This window comes from Rhinoraja longicauda, chromosome 12 (genome assembly GCF_053455715.1).
Source record: "Rhinoraja longicauda isolate Sanriku21f chromosome 12, sRhiLon1.1, whole genome shotgun sequence".
NCBI lineage: Eukaryota > Metazoa > Chordata > Chondrichthyes > Rajiformes > Arhynchobatidae > Rhinoraja > Rhinoraja longicauda.
In genome coordinates this window covers 2,803,807-2,830,781 of record NC_135964.1, presented here as the reverse complement: position 1 = coordinate 2,830,781, position 26,975 = coordinate 2,803,807, and the positions used below count along the sequence as shown (strand labels likewise).

Sequence of the window (26,975 nt, the reverse complement as noted above, 5' to 3'; positions counted from 1 at the left end):
TAGCAAAATACTGGAAATATTCATCTGGCCAAATAGAATCAATGGAAGCGAAGAATTAAGTTTCTAATGATTTTTCTAATGTGTATTCCTGCTAATCAATTTATATTTCTTGCTGAAAATCATAGTGTTACTCTAATTTTGGGGGTTTTATCCAATTGAGACTTTGTTAATATCTGTAATTGAATTCTGAGATTGGATGTAAAATTCATCAATTCTAAATATCTCCTTTCATCTGTACAATACAACCAAAGTTTGCTTGAAAATTTTATGACATTTTCTTCCTGCCTTTTCCTCTGTGAAGGCAAATGGCAACGGTAAGGTTCTACAAGGAAGTTTGCTGAATTTTTCCTTCCCAGAAATATATCTGTTCCTAGTTTATTCATTCTGATTTTTAAACAAATGATAGTACAACTTCTTAGGCTGCACTCACCTCAATAAAGGAGATATACTGTAAGAAATACTGTTAACTAAATACGTTGTAAGTTAGGGTTGCCATGATGATAAGTTCCATAAACAAGTTGCACCAAATTAATGCCCATGAATTCTATCTTCCCTCAAAATGTGATGCATGCCCTGCAGAGAGATAACTTATCCCCAGCGCTGCAGGCAGTATTTGGCCATGCTCTGTTACTTGTTTTAGTGAAGCACAGTACATACGCATCCCCTTAGTCAGATGCTCTTACACCTCTGTTGATTACATATTTTTCAGAGTACAGTTCACTTGTTCTGTACATCCTTCTTAAAAGTCGTTTTTCGTTCATTCTATTTTAATCTTCCTAAATAATGGTATAAAAAAAAATTCTAGTAGAGGACGCCATGCTTGCTACTGGGAATCTTTCAAACTAAAGGGTAAAGAGGTGGGAGGTCATAGTTTTTCTAATGCTCTTATACTCCAAGAAATTGAAGCAAGGAACTGTAGATGCTGTAGACTGTAGACCAACTGTAGACTAAGCAAAGACACAAAATGCTGGCGTAACAGGTCAGGCAGCATCCCTGGAGAATATGGATAGGTAATGTTTTGGCTCAGGACCCTTCTTTAGACTGATGGTCTCAATCTGAAGAAGCATCATCTTTCCCTGTTCTCCAGGGATGCTGCCTGACCCATGGAGTTACTCCAGCATTTTGTCTCTCCTATACTCCTAGAACCTTGGATACCTTCTTAAGATCAAATCGAAGGTTTCACAAAATGCTGGAGTAACTCAGCAGGTCAGGCAGCATCTCTGGAAAGAACGAATGGGTGACTTTTCGGGTCGAGACTCTTCTTCAGACCTTAAGATCAAATGTAATCATACACGACAGTGTTTAAGAGACAGCCTTTAATGACTGCCAATGATATTCTTTTAAACCACAGATGCTGTAAATCTGAAATAAAATAGGAAAGAAAAACCAAACTAAAATGGTCTTATCACTTGCCAGGCTTTGTCAGAACTGGAGAAATGAGAAAATAAGTTTAAATTACAGAGAGGGGAATTGAGGGTGAATAGGACAAAAGCTGTAACCCTGCCCCAGGGTTGCCTTAATGATAAATGTTGATGTACTCATCTGGTTGACAGTAAGCTAATGAGGTTAAGGGAAAGAAAACGAATAGAGGAAAATATAAAAGCTGTGAAATGAGGTCAGAGGTGTGGGAAATGCCCAGCAGATCAGACAATGTCTGTGCAGAGAGGAAAAAACAGAGTCAATACTTTAGATGGATAATCCAAGGGAGGAGAATTTGGAAGCTACCACGGAAATGGATTGTCAAAGGCATGTTGGAAAATGGACTGTTGGAGACATGTTGTACTCAGTGAAATAAGATGCTATGGCGAGTCCGGAAACTTGTTGGTTGTAGAAGAAGTTTATTGCGGCAGCAATATCCGAATACAAAGGTTAAACAACAAGGTAAAGGACAACCATCAAAAACTAACTGTCTTCTTCGAAGACTTCTCTGAACTGCTCTTTTTGGGCGCCAAAAGCGCACATGACATCGCTGTCCAATCAGCGATGTCGCTCTCTGGACCAATCCCCACGGTCGCGCCTACACGTGACCTTTCCGGCCAATCTGAGGGTTCGACGACCGGGACCACTCTTTATGGTCGCTACATGACCCCCCCCAGAACCCGAGGTACGGAACCTAGTAGGTAACCGGATTTCGCGACCCGAACGAGTAAGGAGAGGAGCAGCCTGAACCACAGGAGCCTGGGATTCCGTGCTCGGTGGAACAGCCTGAGCGGGGGGTTCTGGACTGATCGGGACTGCTGGAGGCCGGCCTCTCCTAGGTGGTTGGCCGACCAGGACCGGTTGGTCCGGATCCAAGTGTGCAGGTTTCAGCCTGGACACCGAGACGAGCTCACTCCTGCCGCCCACGTCTAAGGTGAAGGTAGCCGTCCCCTTACGCAAAACCCGGAACGGCCCTTCGTAGACCTTCTGCAGCGGGGCACGATGGGAATCTTTTCGTAAAAACACAAACCCGCAGTCCTTCAGGGAAGGTGGTTCGTGTACCCTGGGACACCCATGACGTGAAGTCGGAACTGGGGCTAGGGAACCCACCCGTGCCCGGAGCGAAGTTAAAACTGATGGAACTGGAGGCGGCTGGTCGGGGGGGTCCGGAAGCAAATCGCCGGGTATCCTAAGTGGCGAGCCATATACTAGCTCCGCGGACGAAGTACCGAGATCTTGCTTAGGAGCAGTCCAGATGCCCAGAAGGACCCAGGGGAGTTGGTCCACCCAGTCCGGGCCTTCAAGCCTCGCACTGAGGGACGCTTTAAGTTGACGGTGGAACCTCTCTACAAGTCCATTTGCCTGGGGGTGGTATGCAGTAGTGGGTTGTAACTTGGAACCGTACAGCTCTGCGAGCGCGGCCCAGAGGGACGAAGTGAACTGCGGCCCCCTGTCAGTGGTAATAACTGCCGGGACCCCGAAACGTGCTACCCAATGGAGGGCCAAAGTCCTGGCACAAGAGGCTGCCGAGATATCAGACAATGGGAAAGCCTCTGGCCACCGGGTGAACCGATCCACCACCGTGAGGAGATGGGTGTAGCACTGGGAGGAAGGCAAGGGCCCGACCAAATCCACGTGGATGTGGAAAAAACGAACTGCTGGGACCTCGAACTCCTGTACGGGGGGCTGGACATGGCGCTGGACTTTAGCGGTCTGGCAGGGAACGCAGGAACGTGCCCAACCCGCTACCTGTTTCCGTAGGCCATGCCAGACAAACCGAGCTGCTGCTAAAGCAGAGGTGGAGCGGATGGACGGGTGCGCCAGCCCGTGAATGGCATCGAAAACCCGGCGCTGAAGGGAGGGCGGTACTACCGGCCTGGGACGGGGAAGGGAAACATCACACCAGACTTTTGTGCCTTCCGACCCGCAGGCTACCTGAGCCAACTTCAATCCCGAAGTGGTGGACTGGTATGCCGAGGCGGTATCCGCTAGAAGCTGTGCCTCCGCAAGGTCCTGGGGATCCACCTCGCAGTCCACCGCCGAAATAGGGGAACCAGCAGGTCTAGACAGGGTGTCAGCAACGGCATTAAGCTTACCCGCGACATGACGGACATCGGTGGTAAATTCGGAGATGGCAGTCAGGTGCCGCTGCTGGCGGGCCGACCATGGGTCAGACAATTTGAAAAATGCAAAAGTTAATGGTTTATGGTCTGTAAAGGCCACAAATGGGCGGCCCTCAAGGAAGTACCTGAAATGACGAACAGCTAAATAGAGGGCCAGAAGCTCTCGGTCAAATGCGCTATACTTCAGCTCAGCCGAATTTAGTTGCCGGCTGAAAAACGCCAATGGCTGCCAACGGCCACCGACCTGCTGTTCCAAGACCCCACCCACCGCCACGTCAGAGGCGTCAACCGTCAGGGCCGTGGGGGCGGAGGGGCTCGGGTGGACCAACATGGTGGCGTCTGCCAAGGCTGCCTTAGCTGCTGTAAAAGCCGACTCTGCGGCCGGGGACCATATCAACTCTACCGGTTTTCCCGCAAGGCACTGGAAGAGCGGGCGCATGACCCGCGCAGCTGCCGGAACGAACCTATGGTAGAAGTTAACCATACCTATGAACTCCTGCAGCCCTTTTACTGTGGTGGGCCTGGGAAATGCCCGGATAGCCTCCACCTTCTCGGGCAAAGGGGTGGCGCCGGCAGGGGTGATTCTGTGCCCTAGAAAATCAAGAGAAGGGAGGCCGAATTGACACTTGGAGGGTTGGATAATGAGCCCGTGGTCTTGGAGTCGCTGGAACACAGTCCGCAAGTGGACCTGGTGTTCCTGCACTGAGGGGCTGGCGACCAGGATGTCGTCTAAATAAATAAACAAAAAGGGTAAACCCCGACCCACACGGTCCATCAGTCGTTGGAAAGCCTGTGCCGCGTTCTTTAAACCGAAAGGCATACGCAACCATTCGAACAACCCGAACGGAGTAATCGTGGCAGTTTTCTGTATGTCCTCCGGCCGCACCGGAATCTGGTGGTATCCTCGCACCAAATCGATTTTGGAGAACACCACCGCCCCTTCCAGCCCAGACGAAAAGTCCTGCAGGTGCGGTATGGGGTAGCGATCAGCCGTGATGATAGCATTGAGACGCCGATAATCGCCACATGGTCTCCACCCCCCAGATGCCTTGGAGACCATATGCAACGGCGAGGCCCATGGGCTGTCGGACTGACGGACAATGCCCATTTCCTCCATCTTCCTAAATTCCGCCCGTGCTACCACCAGTTTGTCTGGCGGTAGTCTCCTGGCCCGAGCGAAAGCGGGAGGGCCCTCGGTGCGGATGTGATGGACCACGCCGTGCTTTGCCGAAGGCGTGTCAAAACGTTGGATGAGCAGCTCTGGAAACTCCGCCAGGATCTCAGCATACGAGTCAGGGGCCGCGACGACGGCCTGGACAGTAGGGCTGGGCGGGGAGGCGATTGTCGGAGCGACGGGCTCCTCGCTGGCGGAGGGTCGGAGGTCGTTACCGCGGACATCAGGGACCAGTGAAAAAGCCCAGAGAAAATCTGCGCCTAGGATCGCTTGTCTGACGTCTGCTATGATGAATGGCCATTCGTACGTGCGGAGGCCTAACACAAGGGACATCTTCCGTATACCGAAAGTGCGAATGGGGCTGCCATTAACCGCGATGAGGGTGGGACCTGTCTTACCCGTTCTGGTTTCGAGGTCGGTCGGCGGCACTATACTGACATTGGCTCCCGTGTCCACCAAAAATTCTGTGTCCATGAATCGATCGTGGACGTAGAGGCGTCGGTTCTGGCCAATCGCAACTGCCCCTATGTACGATCGGCCGAGGCATTTCCCGCGAAAGTACAAGGTGAGCGGCAGTTGCGGGATTCTCTACCCCATCGTAGGTGATAATAGCACCAGCCGCGCTTGTGCGGATCTTTTTGGCGGGCTTTTGGAGAACTGGCGGGAGACGCGGCGCCATCTTGATGTCGCTGTGGCGTGGTCACTGATGTCGAGACCTTGTTGATCGAACCGCTTGCCTTCGATTTAGCCGCTATGAGCGCGTCCGCTTTCTCTGCATATGCTTCGGGGTCCTTATAAGAACAATCCGTGAGCAGCAGTCGGACATCCTCGGGAAGCTTCTCTCGGAATGCCTGTTCGAACATGAGGCAATCCGTATGCTCACCGGCTAGCATCATCATCTCGGCCATGAGAACGGACGGCCGTCGATCTCCGAGGTCCGGTAGGTGCAGAAGTTTTTCAGCGCAATCGTGCCTATTAAACCCGAAGGTTCGCAGTAACAATTTCTTCATTGCCTCATACTTGTTTTCCGCAGGCGGATTAACGATGAACCGCATCACGCGTGTGGTCGTCTCCGGTGATAGAGCGCTGACGAGATAGTAATACTTCGTCGCGTCGGCTGATATGTTCTTTAAATGAAATTGGGCTTCGGTGTGGACAAACCAAGATTGCGGTTGATGTGTCCAAAACGACGGAAGGGTAACGCTTACTGCGCTTAACTCCGGTGTGCCGGGCGCGGCATCCAACAACGGGGCGTCGTGTTCCTGCATAGTCGGTGATCGTTCAGATCACGTCGGGGTCACCAATATGGCGAGTCCGGAAACTTGTTGGTTGTAGAAGAAGTTTATTGCGGCAGCAATATTCGAATACAAAGGTTAAACAACAAGGTAAAGGACAACCATCAAAAACTAACTGTCTTCTTCGAAGACTTCTCTGAACTGCTCTTTTTGGGCGCCAAAAGCGCACATGACATCGCTGTCCAATCAGCGATGTCGCTCTCTGGACCAATCCCCACGGTCGCGCCTACACGTGACCTTTCCGGCCAATCTGAGGGTTCGACGACCGGGACCACTCTTTATGGTCGCTACAATGCCATGGAAGAATTTAATTTATGGCTATACATGTAAAGTTCCTGTACATATCTGTTTTGTAAATAAAGGGGGATGTTATGGGAATAGCGCACTCTGTGGTACAGTACCGGGGATATATTACCCATGAGGCAGTAGCCAAGCCTCTGTTAATTAGTTGTGTAGCTGTAATGGAGCAGGTTACAGAAAGGAAACACACTAACAAAACATCCTGGATCTGATTAGAACAGTGGAAGAGGACACGAACCGAGTGGGAGTGGGATGAAGAACTGAAATGAGGGGCAATTGGAAGTTTAGGGTATTCTTTGCAGACAACATATGGGAAATACAATCACCAATCTGCTTATATTTTTACAGTGTAGAGAAGAACACATTGTCAGCACATGATGATTATCTTTCTTTTTTGAAATTGTTGCTTTTAAGTGGTTTTTGACTTCATTTTCTTTAACTTTTAGGAATTCCATGCCATTCACAGCACACTTCCTACCTTGTAGTGATCTGGAATTTGTGGTGTCACCTCAAACTGGAGAATTGCTTCCTCTTGGTACAACTGGGACTCTAATTACTATTGGATTCACCCCACGAATGTACAGCAGGAAATACAAAGCAAGACTGCTCATCCAGGTGAGAAAATTAGACAGAAAATGTGTTTTAATTTTGCTAATCCAATATAGAGACCATTGCCCTTAAAAATCTAGAACAATGAACTTACCAACCCACAACTCCAAAGACGTACAGGTATGTAGGTTAATTGGCTGGGTAAATGTAAAAATTGTCCCTAGTGGGTGTAGGATAGTGTTAATGTACGGGGATCACTGGGCGGCACGGACTTGGAGGGCCGAAAAGGCCTGTTTCCGGCTGTATATATATGATATGATATGATGATTTCCCAAGAACATACAAGTTGGTAGGTTAATTGGCTACTGTAAATTGCCCCTAGTATGTGGATGCCCCTAGTGATAAAATCTGTGAGGAACTAATGAGAACATGGGAGAATTAAAACAAGAAGTGATCAATGTAGGATTAGTATAAAAGAATGGCTGATGGCTTGACCTGGTGTGCCAAATGGCCTGTTTCCATGCTAGACATCTCTATCATGGCCACCCAGCCGTTTAAGGGAAGGGGGCACACATGAATACGCAAACTCAAAGTCTCACCTCATTCTAAAGGACAAATATCAGACTGGATCGTGGTTGGTGTGCACTGCTGCCCACATTTAAACCCCATGCTTTTCCTGCAGCTGCACCTACCTTTAACAACTCAGCTGCAGTCAAAGCATGGGCATATCAGGACGTGATGGGAGAATGAGGCCTCGTGATTGATCTTGAGGTACACCCATGGAATGCTTTGAAGGCATTTCGACAGCCTGCTGTTATCAATGGCGGTTAATCTATTTTTAAAAGTCCCTGATAATCCGACAGATTTACACAATCAAAAAATAAACAACTTAATGCGCTTTAAAAAACTTAAACTACTGAAGATTAATTCAAAAATTTTAAAAGCTATAAGAAAATAAAAAGTTGAATAAACAAACTTTTTATTTTAACTTTCTGATCAATTTTAGCAACCGTGTTCAAAGAACAGGATTTTTCTGTGGCAATGTTAAACTGAGGAACTAGATGCCCAGCCTCTCAGCCCAGGACATTAATGCACTACTGATGGATCTTTGGTAGTAAAGCAGGAGGTCAGCCACATGCTCACCAATATAGAGGTCATCAGCTGCATTTCTCTGAGGGATCATCAACAAAACGGAAGTGCCTTTCGGCTCATATTGCACAAATTCAACACCCATTGGTCTAGATACTGGAACCTGCTATCCAACAGTACATTGGTAGTACCTTCATCACAGAGTCTGCAATGATTCCAAACACTTACACCCGACCATCTTTCCATAAATAAATAGAGTTAAATGTTAAATACTTGTGAATTAAAACAGTCCCTAACTAAAATTGCCAAAGATAACACAATAAGAATGACTAAGTTTGATTTAATTTCCCTTATACCAATGTATAAGTATGATTGTTAATATCTATATACTAAAACTCTCGTTTGTTATCTTGTTTGTGACTGAACTTCGGCCAAAACGGTACACGATAGCGTGACAATTTTAGGCCCACCTTACTCACCATTGTCACTTTAGTGATAATGCAAGTAGTTTTATTGAAATCGGTCTTATATTTTTAAAGTTATTCACATTTTAAAGTTTAGGGGGAGGGGAGGAGGGAAGGAGGGGGGAGTGGGGGAGAAAGGAGAGGGGAGGGGGGGGTTTGAGGAGAGAGGGGAGGGGGGAGGGGAGGGTGCTGCACCAATGCAGGAGGTTTGGGCCCAACGGGTCCACTTGGTCTAGTATAACATAAAATCAGATATTTTGCGTGAGTGCAAAGCTATAGGGATGTTTCCATTTGAACATATAGGAATTTCACAAAACTATTGATACAAAATTTTCATGGAGTCAGTGGTGACAAGTATTTATCTCTGCAGAACCAAGAATACCAAAGTCCAATAGATCAGTACTGTTAGTCATTGAATGGTTTACTGACGTAAATCCCATGTTTAATACTATAATTGTGTAGTCTTGCAATAGCCAGTTCTGCCTGAAATTCATTGTAGGATGGAGAATGCCAGGAAGTGGGAATTTGTCTCTGTTGCTCTTTCTTCATTACTTCAACTGCTGCAATAGCTTTCAAAGTTGTGCCTGGAGGAAATCCCAGTGCTTCAGAACAAGCAATGTAGATTGGAGGCAAGATTCATAATTTTCCAAAACCTTTTAAAGTTCACAGGCAAGCCCAAGGTTCTCTGGACTAGATTTCAAACAGCACTTCAGAAATTTGTTTTTTTGCTGCAGTAATCACCATGCAGTCTGACGCAAAACTTCCTCACTTCTGGCAACCTCAGCTACTATAGAAACAGAATGAGCATCTGTGTTCATACCACCAGGGAATTACAATTTCCTCTATTTACCTTTCCCAATCCTGCTGTTCAGTGGATCTTGTATGGCATCGTTGGACGACAGAAAATTAAGGTTTTCTTTAGATAGTTCCTCTGTCCCTCTCTTCCCCCCCGCCCCCTCCCCCCCCCCCCCCCCCAGTTCTCCCACTGTCTTCCTGTCTCCACCTATATCCTTTCTTTGTCCCGTCCCCCGACATCAGTCTGAAGAAGGGTCTCGACCCGAAACGTCACCCATTCCATCTCTCCTAGATGCTGCTTGACCTGCTGAGTTACTCCAGCATTTTGTGATACCACAGAAAATTAAGGAGTGATTTGTTTACGTTTTTTAGACTTTTGAAAGGAATTTAATGTTTGAAGCTAATGAGAAGTCAATGGAATAGGACATAAACGTATCTAACAACACACAAGTTGGGTGCAGGGTTAGGCCATAGGTCATTTGATAAGATCATGGCTGACCTGATTATATCCTTAACTCTATATTCCAGTCTTCTCAGAGGTAACCTTTGCCTCTTCGTTATCAAGCACCTATCTCTACTTTTTTAAATAATTAATGACTCTGCTTCAAATTCCCTTTGAGCAAAAGAGTTCTAACGACTCGCGCACTTCTGGAGGAATAAACTTCCCTCAACTCTGCCCTAAATGGACAATCATATTTTTGAAATGTTGACTCCTTGACAACCATGATACCACAGGAGCGAACAACTTGGTCTATATGAAACAGCGTCTGGATAACAGCAATAGAAAGTAAACATGAATGAATTGGCAAGATGTATGGCTACACGGGAGGTTTTAAACTAAATAAGGTGGGGGGGGGGGGGGGGGGGGGTCAAATGTGATAGTCAAGGATGGAGTTAAAGGGAAAGAGAGTAAAGGGATAGTTAATGAACCCAGAATTAACAGGAAAGAAGGCTGGAGGTGGTTGAAGTTTAACCCAAGTCCGGGGGGGAAAACACGCGGCCTTGGGGTTGTTAAAGAAACGGCCATTCACAGGCCAGAAAGCCGCAGAGCCCCCGGCCCCACACGCAGTGCGCCGAGACAGGCCTGGTAGTCACTCCGGCTTCACGCAACTCCATCTCTCCACTTCCGCGGCCAGAAGCACGCCACATGGCGGCAGCTCATCGGGTGGCCTGGCAGTAATGGGGGATGAGACAACAGATGCTTCCATCCATTCCAACCAATACCCGCCATATGGAGGCCCATTATTGAGAGAGTTTACTCTAGCTTAAAACTTAAGGAATTATGATCACTCAAAAGCTCTCCCACTGAAACCCCTGGCAAGGCTCATTTCCCAATACAGGTTTGGCATTTACTTGGTTGAACTATCTCCATACTGTTTCAAGAACCCTCTTAGATACACCAAACATATTTGGCCCATCTAAGCCACAATGGAAGTCCCAGTCAGTGGTGGGGAAATCAAAGTCATACATCTGTTCCTCTGAGACCCACTGGCTATTGGGAGGCCTATATATAAACCAACATCGTGCTGACAACACCTTTCTTAGGTAGGCACAAAATGCTGGAGTAACTCAGCGGGTCAGGCAGCATCTCGGGAGAGAAGGAATGGGTGACGTTTCGGGTCGAGTCCTTTCTGCAGACTCAGGGGAGGGGGCGGGACAAAGATAGAATGTAGTTGGAGACAGGAAGACTGGTGGGAGAACTGGGAAGGGGGAGGGGATAGAAGGGGAAAGCAGGGGCTATCTGAAGTTAGAGGTCAATGTTCATACCGCTGGTGTGTAAACAACCCAAGTGAAATATGAGGTGCTGTTCCTTCTTAGTTTTGAGATGGATCCTTATTGCCTCAATGGATGTCCTATGTGTCCTCTCTGAGTGCAGCTGCAACATTCTCCTATGGCGAGTCTGGAAACTTGTTCTTTGTTGAAGAAGTTTATTGCGACAGCAATATTCGATTACAAAGTTTTCTTAATAAGATTACAGAAAACCATTAAAACTAACTGTTCTCTTCGAAGACGTCTCCCAACTGACTCTTTTTGGGCGCCAAAAGCGCACATGACCACGCTGTCCAATCAGCGGTGTCGCTCTCTGGACCAATCCCTACGGTCGCACCCACACGTGACCTTGCTGGCCAATCTGAGGGTTCGACAACTAGGACCACTTTCTATGGTCGCTACATGACCCCCCCCCCCAGAACCCGAGGTACGGAACCCAGCAGGGAGCCGGATTTCACGACCAGGAGAGGGGCAGCCTGAACCACAGGAGCAGGGGATTCCGGACCTGGTGGAACTACCGGAGCGGGGGGTCCTGGACTGAGTGGAACTGCAGGAGGCCGACCTCGCCGAGGTGGTTGGCCGACCAGGACCGGGCGGTCCGGATCCAAGTGTGCAGGTTTAAGCCTGGACACCGAGACGAGCTCACTCCTGCCGCCCACGTCTAAGGTGAAGGTGACCGTCCCCTTACGCAAAACCCGGAATGGCCCTTCATAGACCCTCTACAACGGGGAACGATGGGCATCCTTACGCAGAAATACAAACTCGCAGTCCTGCAGGGCAGGCGGTTCGTGTACCATGGGACACCCATGACGTGAAGTCGGAACCGGGGCCAGGGAACCCACGCGTGCCCGGAGAGATGCTAAGACTGACTGAATTGGAGGCAGCTGGCCGGAGGAGTCCGGAAGCAAATCCCCGGGTACTCGAAGTGGCGAGCCATATACTAGTTCCGTGGACGAAGCACCGAGATCCTGCTTAGGAGCGGTCTGGATGCCCAGAAGGACCCAGGGACATTGGTCTACCCAGTCCGGGCCTTCCAGCCTCGCACTGAGGACCGCCTTGAGTTGTCAGTGGAACCTCTCCACAAGCCCATTAGCCTGGGGGTGGTACGCTGTGGTGTGTTGTAACCGGGAACCGTACAGCTCTGCTAGCGTGGCCCAGAGGGTCGAAGTGAACTGTGGCCCCCTGTCGGTGGTAATAACAGCCGCAACCCCGAAACGTGCCACCCAATGGAGGGCCAAGGTCCTGGCACAAGAGGCAGCAGAGGTATCTGACAATGGGAAGGCCTCTGGCCACCGGGTGAACCGATCCACCACCGTGAGCAGATGGGTGTAGCTCCGGGAGGAAGGCAAGGGCCCGACTAAATCCACGTGAATATGGAAAAAACGGACCTCTGGGACCTCAAACTCCTGTACCGGGGGCTGGACATGGCGTTGGACTTTAGCGGTCTGGCAGGGAACGCAGGAACGGGCCCAAACAGCTACCTGTTTACGCAGGCCATGCCACACAAACCGAGCGGCTACTAAGGCAGAGGTGGAGCGGATGGACGGGTGCGTCAGCCCGTGAATGGCATCGAATACCCGGCGCTGAAGGGAGGGCGGCACTACCGGCCTGGGACGGGGAAGGGAAACATCACACCAGACTTTTGTGCCCTCCGGTCCGCAGGCCACCTGAGCCAACTTCAACCACGAAGTGGTGGACTGGTATACCGAGGCGGTATCCACCAGAAGCTGTGCCTCCGCAAGCTCCTGGGGATCCACCTCGCAGCCCACCGCTGAAATGGGGGAAAAAGCAGGCCGAGACAGGGCGTCAGCAACGGCATTAAGCTTACCAGCGACATGACGGACATCGGTGGTAAACTCGGAGATGGCAGTCAGGTGCCGCTGCTGACGGGCCGACCATGGGTCGGACAATTTGGAAAAAGCAAAAGTTAATGGTTTATGGTCTGTAAAGGCCACAAAAGGGCGGCCTTCAAGGAAATACCTGAAGTGACGAACAGCTAAATAGAGGGCCAGAAGCTCTCGGTCAAAAGCGCTATATTTCAGCTCAGCCGAACTCAGCTGCCGGCTGAAAAACGCCAAGGGCTGCCAAAAGCCACCCACCTGCTGCTCCAAAACCCCACCCACCGCCACGTCAGAGGCATCAACCGTCAGGGCCGTGGCGCTCGGGTGGACCAACATGGTGACGTCTGCCAAAGCCGCCTTAGCTGCTGCAAAGGCCGACTCCGCGGCCGGGGACCATATCAACTCTACAGGTTTACCCGCAAGGCACTGGAAGAGCGGGCGCATGACCTGCGCTGCTGCCGGGACGAACCTATGGTAGAAGTTAACCATGCCTACGAACTCTTGCAGACCGTTCACTGTGGTGGGCCGCGGAAATGCCCGGATAGCCTCCACCTTCTCGGGCAAAGGGGTGGCGCCGGCAGGGGTGATTCTGTGCCCTAAGAAATCGAGAGAAGGGAGGCCGAATTGACACTTGGAGGGTTGGATGACGAGCCCGTGTGCCCGGAGCCGCTCGAATACGGCCCGCAAGTGGGCCCGGTGTTCCTGCACAGAGGGGCTGGCGACCAGGATATCATCTAAATAAATAAACACAAAAGGCAAATCCCGACCCACACGGTCCATCAGTCGCTGGAAAGCCTGTGCCGCATTCTTTAAACTGAAAGGCATGCGCAACCATTCGAACAACCCGAACGGAGTGATCGTGGCAGTTTTTGGTATGTCCTGCGGCCGCACAGGAATCTGGTGGTATCCCCGCACCAAATCGATCTTGGAGAACACCACCGCACCTTCCAGCCCAGACGAGAAGTCCTGCAGGTGCGGTATGGGGTAGCGGTCAGCCGTGGTGACAGTGTTGAGACGCCAATAATCGCCACATGGTCTCCACCCCCCAGATGCTTTGGAGACCATATGCAACGGAGAGGCCCATGGGCTGTCGGACTGACGGACAATGCCCATTTCCTCCATCTTCCTAAATTCCGCCCGCGCCACCACCAGCTTGTCGGGCGGTAGCCTCCGGGCCCGAGCGAAAACGGGGGGCCCTCGGTGCAGATGTGGTGGACCACGCCGTGCTTGGCCGAAGGGGCGTTGAAATGCTGGATGAGCAGCTCTGGAAACTCCGCCAGGACCTCAGCATACGAGTCGGGGGCCGCGACGACGGCCTGGACAGTCGGACTTGGCGGGGTGGCGGTTGTCGGAGCGGCGGGCTCATCGTTGCTGGCGGAGGGTCGGAGGTCATTACCGCGGACGTCGGGGACTAGTGAAAAGGCCCAGAGGAAATCTGCGCCTAGGATCGCCTGGCTGACGTCTGCTATAATGAATGGCCATTCATACGTGCGGAGGCCTAAAACCAGGGACATTTTCCGCGTACCATACGTGCGGATGGGGCTGCCGTTAACCGCGATGAGGGTAGGACCTGTCTTACCCAATCTAGTCTCAAGGTCGGTCGGCGGTACGATACTGACAATGGCTCCCGTGTCAACCAAAAATTCTGTGTCCGTGAATCGGTCTCGGACGTAGAGGCGTCGGTTCTGGCCAATCGCAACCGCCTCTATGTACGATCGGCCGAGGCATTTCCCGAGAAGGTACAAGGCGAGCGGCAGTTGCGGGATTCTCCACCCCATCATAGATGGTAATAGCACCAGCCGCGCTTGTGCGGATCCTTTTGGCGGGCTTTTGGAGAAATGGCGGGAGACGCGGCGCCATCTTGATGTCGCTGTGGCGCGGCCGCTGATGTCGAGACCTTGTTGATCGAACCTCTTTCTTTCGATTTGGACGCCATGAGCGCATCAGCTTTTTCTGCATATGCCACGGGGTCCTTAAAAGAACAATCCGTGAGCATAAGTTTGACATCTTCAGGAAGCTTCTCTCGGAATGCCTGCTCGAACATGAGGCAATCCGTATGTTCACCTGCTAGCGTTAACATTTCAGCCATGAGAACGGACGGCAGCCAATCTCCGAGATCCGGTAGGTGCATAAGATGCTTAGCTCGGTCCTGCCTGCTGAACCCGAAGGTCCGTAACAACAGTGCCTTCATGGCCTCGTACTTGTTTTCTGCCGGAGGATTGACGATGAACCGCATCACCCGTGCGGTCGTCTCCGGCGGTAGAGCGCTGACGAGGTAGTAATACCTTGTTGCGTCTGCTGAGATGTTTCTTAAGTGAAACTGGGCTTCGGTATGGACAAACCAAGATTGTGGTTGATGTATCCAAAACGACGGAAGGTGAACGTTGACCGCGCTTAGCTCCGGTGTGCTGGGCGTAGGAACCAACAACGAGGCGTTTGATTCACTCATGGTAAGTGATCGGCTGGATCACGTCGGGGTCACCAATATGGCGAGTCTGGAAACTTGTTCTTTGTTGAAGAAGTTTATTGCGACAGCAATATTCGATTACAAAGTTTTCTTAACAAGATTACAGACAACCATTAAAACTAACTGTTCTCTTCGAAGACATCTCCCAACTGACTCTTTTTGGGCGCCAAAAGCGCACATGACCACGCTGTCCAATCAGCGGTGTCGCTCTCTGGACCAATCCCTACGGTCACACCCACACGTGACCTTGCTGGCCAATCTGAGGGTTCGACAACTAGTACCACTTTCTATGGTCGCTACACTCCCTAATTAATAATGCAACCATCCATATATTTTACATCTCTATCATGTCTGAAACATCAAAACCTTACAATGATAAACTGCGAGCCCTGCCTCCTAGCCAAGTCTCTGCAATGGTCTCAGCATTATAGTTCCATGCACTAAACCAGGCTCTCAGGCCTTGCATTGAAATAAACACACCAGCCCATCGGGCCTAATGTGTTCAATTGCCTGTCTCTGCCTGACCTTCCATGAGACTTTGCTACTCTTTAGCTCTGCCACGACAATTTAAAGCCTCCTGACTAGCAAACCTCCCTACAAGGATATCAGTGCCCCTCCAGTTTATGTGCAACCAGTTTTTCTTGCACCATTTGACCCATCTGGCCGAGAAGAGAGCCCAATGATCTTTGTACCTGAAGGCCTCTTTCCTGCACTAGCACCTTAGCCATGCATTCAACTGCTCTTTCTTCCTATTTCTTCCCGTATTAGCATGTGGAGTAATCCAGAAATTACAATCCTCGAGGCCCTGTTTTTTAAATTTCCTTCTAAATCTCTAAATTCTCATTGCAGGACCTCTCTTCCAGTCTATTGGTCAAACATGATTTTTTTTGTCAAAAACATTTGTTCAACTTTTTTATAATCTTAATAATAATTAAAAACTATTATTATGGACTGTTGCATGTTGCATGCCACCTAATTAATCATTATTCTTAAGGGAAATAAATCTATTGCCTATCTGAGAAACCAGAGCTACAGGAAGCCATTCAGTTGTATTAAAGCTGCTTGACAAAACATCATAATAAAATGGGATAAATGATGCAAAGGATAGTAAAATACTTATAAATAATGCACAGTTGTAATAATAAGATATTTTGTTCATAATGAAAATAATTCTGCACAGATGAGATTGAACCATGCAATCTGCCACATCTAACTTTGAGGACATATGAAGTGAAGAGTTGGTTTGCCAAACAGGTTACCTGCTCATTTTTAGCAGAGAAGTATTTTAGTTTTGAAGGGAGAATTGAAAAAGCAATTAAGCTCTGCGGGGTATTTTGGCAATGTTTTTTTTCTCATAGAATGAAAAGGAAGTTTCCTCCTTTTTGTTTCTGAGGGTTGCTAAGGCAGCTCAAAGAAATGTGAAAAAGTTTGTTGTCGAGTTTTTTAGCTGCAGCATTGTACAAGTAAAACTAATTTGAAAAGACTCAATGCACTTGGAACATTGAATTGATTTGGTTGTGTTCTATTTATAAAAGAGGTATTTTAAACAATAACAAAGGAGGATTTATCGTGGGGGTGGCAGTATTAAACTTGAAAATTGGTTGTTCGGTTTAAGGTTTTGGACGGTTTTGTTGAAAATAAAATAAAAGACGAGTTTATTCTAGGAGCTCTGGCCTTGACGATAACTATCTGATCAGATGCATTTTTTCCAGCATTATTCCTAAAATGGTAGCTTTGTTGTCCTTTATCATCATGAACGGAATAATTACTCACAGTTGTCATTTAGTGTTCTCCATGACCTTGAAAGAATGTTTCAAGAAAAGACACCCTGAATGAATATTTTTTTGTCACATGCGATGAGTCACAGTAAAATTCTTTGTTTTGCATACCCAAGGTATGCAAAGAGTCGCCACATAAATGGTGCCAACAAACTTACAAAGTAACCCAGCCAGGTCCTCCTTTGTTCTGCCTCCTCCCTACCTCCCTACACCAAGTGATGTCCATTGCTCAATTCTACCCTTGCCTTACAAAGTAGTTACAAGCTATACATTTTTTGGCTATTAGAGTGTCCAATGCGCAGCCTTGGAGGCATCTGGTTTATAGCTAGGGTTACCAATTGTCCCGTATTAGCCGGGACATCCTGTATTTTGGGCTAAATTGATTTGTCCCGTCCGGGACCGCCCTTGTCCTGTATTAGGCCCAGGGGCACTGTAGGCCCAGACGCTGTAGGCCCCGACACTGTAGGCCCTGACGCTGTAGGTCCCGACAGTTTAGGTCCCAACACTGTAGGCCCGGACACTGTAGGCCCCGACACTGTTGGCCCTGACACTGTAGGCCCCGACACTGTAGGCCCCGACACTGTAGGCCTGGACGCTGTAGGCCCCGACACTGTAGGCCCGGATGCTGTAGGCCCCGACACTGTAGGCCCTGACGCTGTAGGTCCTGATAGTTTAGGTCCCGACACTCTAGGCTTCCGCCATTTCAGCTGAGGTTGCGTAGCAACCCGCCTCCCGGCCCAGATGGCCGCCATTGGTGGAGCAGGAGCACTTGGCCGCTGGCTGGGTGAGGTCATGTGTGGCGCGGGGTGGTGACATCACCTTGTCCTGTATTTGGGAGTGCGATAGTTGGCACCCCTATTTACACCTCTAAGCCAACAAGTAAATGGTTATTGCTGCCCTGCTGATGTGCCCTGTTTGCACATCCTAATGGGTACAAATGAATATCAAACATAGAACAGTATAGTGCAGTAACAAGTCCGAGGGCCCAGTGATGTTTCTGCAGACGGTGATGCTAATTTAAACTGCACATCTACCTGCACATTGTCCATATCCCCTATTTGCTGCCAGTCCATGTGTCTGTCTAAATGCCTCTTAAATATCACTACGTTTGTACTTCCCTCACTTTGGTTCCAGGCACCTAAATCTGTGTAATGTAGCGACCATAGGGATTGGTCCTGAGAATCGAACCCTCGGATTGGCCAGCAAGGTCACGTGGTGGTTTTGGCGCCCAAAACCAGTCAGTGGGAAGAGAACTTCGATGTGAACAGTTTGAGTTAATGGTTGTCTGTAATCTCGTTTGTTATCCTTTGTAATTGAATATTGCTACCGCAATAAACTTCTTTAGCAAAGTACAAGCCTCCAGACTCGCCATATTGGTGACCCCGACGTGATCTAGCCGATCACCTACCATGGAAGGACAAGACGCCCCTTCTTCGGTTCCAACGCCCGGCGTACCGCAGCTAAACGCGGTCAGCGTTCATCTTCCGCCGTTTTGGGCGCATCAGCCACAACTTTGGTTTGCCCATGCGGAAGCTCAGTTCCACCTGAGAAACATCTCGGTGGACGAGACAAAGTATTATTACCTGGTCAGCGCCCTACCGCCCGAGACAGTTCATCACCTCCCCTCCGGCACAGGGCAAGTACGAGGCGCTGAAGGTACTCTTGCTTCGAACCTTCGGAATCAGTAGGCATGATCGAGCTGAGAGGCTTATGCCACCTAAATCTGTGTAAAAACATTGCCCCATTGATCTCCTTTTCCCACTTTACCTAAACATTGTGCTGTCTGGAATTTAATAACATCTGGACGAAAATGTTTTAAAAAGCGAAATCGTTTGTATTCAAAATGTCATGGCTTTGCAGTACTGCCTCTTCCTTCAAGACTCGTAAACATTATTCCATCATTATCTTTTTTTGACATTATGTATTACTTCTGAAGGCAGTGCCAGAGTAAAGCCCAGGTAAAGCCCATGTTAAATGCTCACCATTTATTCTGTTATACCCAGAACAGAATTATATTATTGCGGGTTTTGTTGCCTCCCATCACATTGCAGGACAGATGTGCTTTCAACTTGCGATCTAAATGCAATTTTCAGTTTGTGTCATAATTTTTTGGTCACATTTTGTTTTCAATACCCAGGGAAGACATATGCAAAGCAACAGGTTATATGTAAAGTTCAGTTGATTTTCTCATTTGCAGATACAAATAAACAGTGCTGTTTCCTTCAAAGTCAGTTCACACTTACTGCTGAGCTTTGCTGGTGGTGACTTTCATGTTGTCAACTTAATGAGATTGATTTTGACACCTCCTAATTCAGTAATGCAAGTTAATTAAATTGACAGTAATTAAATGTAAAATGTTTCAGTAATCTAACACTTCCTTCTTCAGTATTTAATAGAAACATTAACAATCCAGAGTATCACTCACTTTTTATAGAAACTCTTTCCCCTCAAGTTTAACGATAGGAATGTTAGTTTATGACGTACTTCATTTCAACAAATCATGTAACATGAACATTTGTTTCTTTAAAACGGTATGGTTAAATCTAAATATTAGTGCGTAATCACATCAGTGTGGATTTTGTGACAGAAATGTAATAAAACACTTGAAGTGTTTTAATGAATACTCCCTAATCTAGAGTACCCCAACACCAGAGCACGAGATCAGTAATATATCAGGATTTTCCTTCCTACTACATTCACACATCTCCCTGTTATTCCAAACTTTAGCTCTATATCTTGCTTTAGCAGAAGCTGGGTTGTGAATACTGTCCAAGTACCTAATATGACCTCCTCTGAACCCAACTGTGCCTTATTTGCAAAACTTTCACGAATGTCACGAGGTTCAGCATTCACACCAAACAGAAAGAGGAGAGTTGGCTGTTCCTGCTTTTCTCAAAAGCAAGTACAGGCAAATCTAGATGTATTTTTCCCTTCAGCCTATAATTCAGTTGGCAATAGACTGAAGCAAGGAAAGTGCCATGGAATTCTATCCATCCCCAACACTGAACCTCCCCAGTGCTATGCAAATAGAAGTCAATTATTTTTGGAATAGAGAGCAATTACAAATATTCTGGTTAAATTGTGTCATTTGCTGGAACATTTACATGTACTTTGGCCAGTAACATATACTCCCCGGAAATACAGCATCATGCAACACCAGTTTAGTGCAGAAATGGAGGGGGGGGAGGGGGGGAGGGGGGGAGTGTCAAATGGGATCGTCAAGGATGGAGTTAAAGAGAAAGAGAGTAAAGGGATAGTTAATGACCCTGGAATAAACGGGAAAGAAAGCTCACAAAGGGATAGGAGAGTATGGTCATGTGTAATAGGAATCGATGTGAAAGGTGAGATGCGCAAGGAATTAAAAATATTGTATATGAATGCGCGAAGTATAAGAAGTAAAGTAGATGAGCTTGAGGCTGAGTTAGAGGTTGGTAGATATGACATTGTGGGGATTACAGAGACGTGGCTGCAGGAGGATCGGGCCTGGGAACTTAATATTCAGGGTTATACATCCTATAGAAAGGACAGGCAGGTGGGCAGAGGCGGTGGGGTAGCTCTGCTGGTGAGGGACGAAATTCAGTCCCTTGCGAGGGGTGACATAGGGACTGATGAGGTAGCGTTACTGTGGATTGAGTTGAGGAATTGTAAAGGCAAGAAGACACTAATTGGTGTTATCTACAGACCCCCAAATAGTAGCCTGGATGTAGGGTGTAAGTTGCAACAGGAGTTAAAACTGGCATGTAAGACAGGTAATGCCACTGTGGTGATGGGGGATTTCAATATGCAGGTAGACTGGGAAAATCACATTGGTTCTGGGCCCCAAGAAAGAGAGTTTGTAGTGCCTCCGAGATGGATTCTTAGAGCAGCTTGTGCTGGAGCCTACCAGAGAAATGGCAATTCTGGATTTAGTGTTGTCCAATGAACCAGATTTGATAAGAGTACTTGAGGTAAAGGAGGTAGTGCTCATAATATGATTAGTTTTAATCTGCAAATTGAGAGGGAGAGGTTAAATCGGAAGTGTCAGTGTTGCAGTTGAACAAAGGGGACTATGAAGGCATGAGAGAGGAGCTGGCCAAGGTAGACGGGAAAGGAATCCTAGCAGGAATGATGGTGGAATAGCAATGGCAGGAATTTCTGGGCATAATCCGGAAGATGCAGGATCATTTTATTCCAAAGCTGAAGAAAGATTCTAAGGGGAGTAGGAGGCAACCGTGGCTGACAAGGGAAGTTAGGGATGGAATAAAACAAAAAGAAAAGATGTATAACACAGCAAAGAGTAGCAGGAAGCCAGAGGATTGGGAAACTTTCAAAGGACAACAGAAGGTAACAAAACGGACAATACAGGCTGAAAAGATGAAGTACGAGGGGAAGCTGGCCAAGAATATAAAGAAGGACAGTAGAAGCGTCTTTAGATATGTTAAGAGAAAAAGATTAGCAAAGACAAATGTGGGTCCCTTGAAGGCAGACACGGGTGAAATTATTATAGATAACAAGAAAATGGCAGAAGAGTTGAACAGGTACTTTGGATCTGTCTTTACTAAGGAAGACACAAACAATCTCCCAGATGTATTAGAGGACAGAGGTTCCTGAGGTGGTAGTGGAGGCGGGAACACTCACAACGTTTAAGAGGCATTTGGATGGGCACTTGAAATGCTACAACATTCAGGGCTACGGTCCAAATGCGGGAAAATGGGATTAAAATTAGACTGTGTTTGGTAACGGGCGGCACGGACACGATGGGCCGAAGGGCCTCTTTCTGTGCTGTAGGACTCTATGACTCTATGACTCTATCTAGGGGGATAGAGGCGGAAAGAAATTTGCATTAGGCGAGAAATAGTATTGGGTAGACTGATGGGACTGAAGGTTGATAAATCCCCAGGGCCTGATGGTCTGCATCCCAGGGTACTCAGGGAGGTGGCTCTAGAAATAGTGGACGCATTGGTGATCATTTTCCAATGCTCAATAGATTCAGGATCAGTTCTTGTGGATTGGAGGATAACTAATGTTATCCCACTTTTCAAGAAAGGAGCGAGAGAGAAAACGGGGAATTACAGGTCAGTTAGCCTGATATCGGTGGTGGGGAAGATGCTGGAGTCAATTATTAAAGAGGTAATGACGGTGCATTTGGATAGAAGTAAAAGGATAAGTCCAAGTCAGCATGGATTTATGAAAGGGAAATCATGCTTGACTAATCTTCGGGAATTTTTTGAGGATGTGACAAGTAAAATGGATGAAGGGCAGCCAGTGGATGTAGTGGATCTAGACTTTCAGAAAGCCTTTGATAAGGTCCCACACAGGAGATTGGTGAGCAAAATTAGATCACACGGTATTGGGGGTAAGGTGTTGACATGGATAGAAAATTGATTGGCAGACAGGAAGCAAAGAGTAGGAGTAAACGGGTCCTTTTCAGAATGGCAGGAAGTGGCGAGTGGAGTGCCGCAAGGCTAAGTGTTGGGGCCACAACTATTTACCATATATATTAATGATTTGGAGGAAGCAATTAGAAGTAACACGAGCAAGTTTGCAGATGACACAAAGCTGGGTGGCAGTGTGAACTGCGAAGAGGATGTTAGGAGGTTGCAGGGTGACCTGGACAGGTTGAGTGAGTGGGCAGATGCATGGCAGATGCAGTATAATGTAGATAAATGTGAGGTTATCCACTTTGGTGGCAAAAACAAGGAGGCAGATTATTATCTCAATGGTGTTAGGTTAGGTAAGGGGGAAGTGCAGCGAGACCTGGGTGTCCTTGTACACCAGTCACTGAAAGCTGGTGTGCAGGTGCAGCAGGCAGTGAAGAAAGCTAATGGCATGTTGGCCTTCATAACAAGAGGATTTCAGTATAGGAGTAAAGAGGTTCTTCTCCAGTTGTATAGGGCCCTGGTAAGACCACTATTGTGTACAGTTTTGGTCTCCTAATTTGAGGAAGGACATCCTTGTAATTGAGGCAGTGCAGCGTAGGTTCACGAGATTGATCCCTGGGATGGCGGGACTGTCATACGAGGAAAGATTGAAAAGTCTAGGCTTGTATTCACTGGAGCTTAGAAGGATGAGAGGGGATCTTATAGAGACATATAAAGTTATAAAAGGACTGGACAAGCTAGATGCAGGAAAAATGTTCCCAATATTGGGGGAGTCCAGAAACAGGGGAGGCCATTTAAAACTGAGGTGAGAAGGAACTTTTTCACCCAGAGTTGTGAATTTGTGGAATTCTCTGCCACAGAAGGCAGTGGAGGTCAAATCACTGGATGGATGTAAGAGAGTTAGATAGAGCTCTAGGAACTAGTGAAATCAAGGGATATGGGGTGAAGGCAGGCACAGGTTACTGATTGTGGATGATCAGCCATGATCACAATGAATGGCGGCGCTGGTTCAAAGGGCTGATGGCCTCTTCCTGCACCTATTTTCTATGTTTCTATGACTTTGGTCCAGCACATAGATGGTATTGGTCAGTCACAACTCAAGCAGGTTTCCATAACGTAGCTTCCTTTGCAGTAGTGCCATTGAAAACGCCACTTACACTGATAGTTCAGACTTAGCCAGTCAGCTGGAGCTGATGGAGGCCAGCTGTTCATTCTAGTAACTGGTCCTACAAGGCATACTAGGACTTCCACAGAGCCCATTGCCATTTCATTGCTTAGAAACATCTTAAGTTAGCTTAATATTGCATTGACTACTCTCACTGAATGGAAGCTTCAGGCCCAATTATGCAGATGCTGCATGCAAGAGGAGGGAGATAGTGCGGAGTGCTCATGTCCAAAGAACTTATTCTCTCTGCGTCTAAAGGGAAACATTTTCCTATCCCAACCTCACCAAGTAGCAATATCTGTGATATTTGTCAAAGTATTTGGAAAGGAAATATGCCACATTCTGCAGCTAGTCCAAGATGTTATACTCCTGTGTCCAAGATCACCATCACAACGAATGTCCTAACCTTGATGATCTGCAGCATGTCTGAGTTTTCTTTTAGTTGCAGTAACAGGGAGGTAATGGATGTTCTCTATTCCAGATAAAGCAGGCTTCTGCTATTACTGAGGCTAAACAAGAATGTGGCCAAGCAGGTCTGCCGAAGTACAGCTAACAATAGGTCGTGTGGATATGGCACTTCAGGCTACTTTTCAAAACCCAGATCTCTTCATGAATCACAATTCTCCTGAATAATCAAATTCACAGAGGGAAATCCAAATGGTCAGTACTAGGTATCCAGAAAGCTCACGCGACTTTTGCATTCTTTGGGAGTCACAGAGCGTTACAGCACATTTTCTGGCCTTTCAGCCAAAACCATCCATGTTAACCAAGTTTGTCCCACTTGCCTTTGCCTGGCCCATTTCCCTCCAAACCTCTCCAATCCATGTACTGATCCAAATGTCTTTTAAATGTTCCCACCTCTACTACCTCCTCTGAAAGCTCGTTCCATATAAGCACCACCCTTTGTGAAAAAGTTGCCTCTCAGGTCCATGTTAAACCTTTCTCCTCTCACCTTAAACGCATGACCTCTAGTTTAATGGAAACACGAGAGACAGCAAAAAACAAAGTGCTGGAGAGCTCAATTGGTCAGGCAGCATCTTTGGAAGGAATAGACAGGTGACGTTCAATCTGAAGAAGAGTTCAAACCCAAAATATTGCCTGTCCACTTCCTCCACAGACTTGTTGAGTTTCTGCAACACCTTGTTGTTTTCTGTCTCTAGTTTTAGACTGCTCTACCCTGAGGAAGAGACTGTGGCTGTTCACCTTATCTATGCCCCTCGTGATCTTATATACCTCTCAGATCACCCTTCAATTATCTTGGATAATCTGAGACAACTTTCTTTACTGCCCATGAATCTAATCACCAATTATCGTATCATCTGCAAATTTACTAATCATGCCACCTACATTCTCATCCAAATCATTAATGTAAATAACAAACAACAGTGGAGCCAGCATTGATCTCTGTGCTAATCACTCTTCCCTTGCTATAGAAGAGCAGCAGCTCAGATTCTGCTTGTGTCGCTTACTACCCAACGGTATGAACATTGAATTCTCCATTTTCAAGGATTAACTCCCTATCCCTAATCAGTCCTTGCTTTTATAAATGCATGTAAATCCTATCTTTCAGAATCCCCTCCAATTACTTACCCACTACGGATGTGAGGCTCAACTCTCTGTAGATCCTTGGCTTTACCTTGCAGCCTTTCTTTAATAGAAGCACAACATTAATCACCCTCCAGTCTTCTGGTACCTCACCCGTGGCTATTCATAACAGACGTATCTCTGCCAGGGGCCCCACATTTTCTTCGCTCACCTCCCACAACATTCTTGGATACACTTGATCAGTCCTGGGGTTTTATCTACCTTTATGCATTTTAAGAACCCCCCAGCCCCTCCTCTTCTGTGATAGAAACATAGAAACATAGAAAATAGGTGCAGGAGTAGGCCATTCGGCCCTTCGAGCCTGCACCGCCATTCAATATGATCATGGCTGATCATCCAACTCAGTATCCTGTACCTGCCTTCTCTCCATACCCCCTGATCCCTTTAGCCACAAGGGCCACATCTAACTCCCTCTTAAATATAGCCAATAGGAACTCTCATCAATCAATCGTGTCTATCAGGTCTGTAGTATATGATGATTACATCTAAGGGGATTGCAGCTCTCATTCTTCTTGCGAGCCATCAATTCCAGCTCGCTGTCACTGCATTGACTTCTGTCGAGTATGTTATCTGTCTCCCCAAAAGGAGATTCCACTCCCTATGCCCACCCAGCATTACACTGCTGTGTACACCAAACAGGTCTTTGCACTCAGTCAATGTCTGCTGCAAAATCACTTGGAGAGCTCAGTCCCTGTCTGAGGGTACACCAAGTCGATAAGCAGGAAGAGGAAGATAGCCAACAGCATACTGTAAGAGGATCAGTTAATGCACTATTGAAGGGAGGTTTTCTTTGGCCATGTAATCAGAAACAATGTAATACCTTATGATGTGCAGGAAAATAACTGCAGATGCTGGTACAAATCGAAGGTATCACAAAATGCTGGAGTAACTCAGCAGGTCAGGCAACATCTCTGGGGAGAAGGAATGGGTGACGTTTCGGGTCGAGACCCTTCTTCAGACTGATGTCAAGTCATCAAGTCATGACCTGCTGAGTTACTCCAACATTTTGTGATACCTTTGATTAATACCTTATGATTATCATTAACAAGGCACTCCATGGTTTCTTCACAATCATGACACATACAACAGCGTGGTGCTAATTGATCTTCCACAGCACTATTGTCTTTATTGTCAGCAGACAATGGAGATCATCATGGACACTATTCTTGAAGCTCAAACCACTATACAGTTGTCAGTCACGGTGAGTATTACCATAGACAGATGCCAAAAAGATTCATGAAAGATGGAACCAACCAGCAAAGTCTTACCCTCAAAAGTTCTTTGGTCGAAATATATATATGACCATATCAATTAGAAGCAGGAAAAGGTACTTGACTTCTTGTGTTTGCTCTGCCATTAAATAAGATTATGGCTGAACTGATTGTAACCGTACCTCCACATTGTTGTCTATGTGCAAACCCTTTTGCTCTCTCATAAGGAATCTGTCTACTCTCTACTACACTTTGAGGAAGAGAGTTCCTGCAACAAAGCCTCTGTCTTAAATGGTGGATCCCTTAATTTTATACAGTGATCTTTAGCTTCAGATTCTACCACAAGAGGAAACACCCTCTTTATATTCATTTAGGACTCCTCAGGTTCTTGTATGTTTGCATCAAACACCCTCTCACTTTTCCAAACAGGAGCAGATGCATGTCCAGCTATCCAATCTTTGTTCACAAGAAACCTGCCCTTGCCTGCCCAAACCTGTCTAGTAATTGTCACTGAATTGTTTCCAATGCATCACTATCCTTTGCTACAGAAGGAGACTAATACAATGCACA

At 47.3% G+C, this 26,975-nt stretch overlaps 1 protein-coding gene across 1 annotated transcript in view; it reads left to right on the top strand.

The window, feature by feature from the left end:
- Window positions 1–26,975, top strand: part of LOC144598635 (cilia- and flagella-associated protein 47-like) — a 426,611-nt gene that overhangs the window by 382,706 nt on the left and 16,930 nt on the right. Inside the window, exon 64 of the mRNA XM_078408845.1 lies at window positions 6,758–6,926. Within this exon, the coding sequence (XP_078264971.1) occupies window positions 6,758–6,926 (169 nt within the window). The remainder of the gene's footprint in view (window positions 1–6,757; window positions 6,927–26,975) is intronic.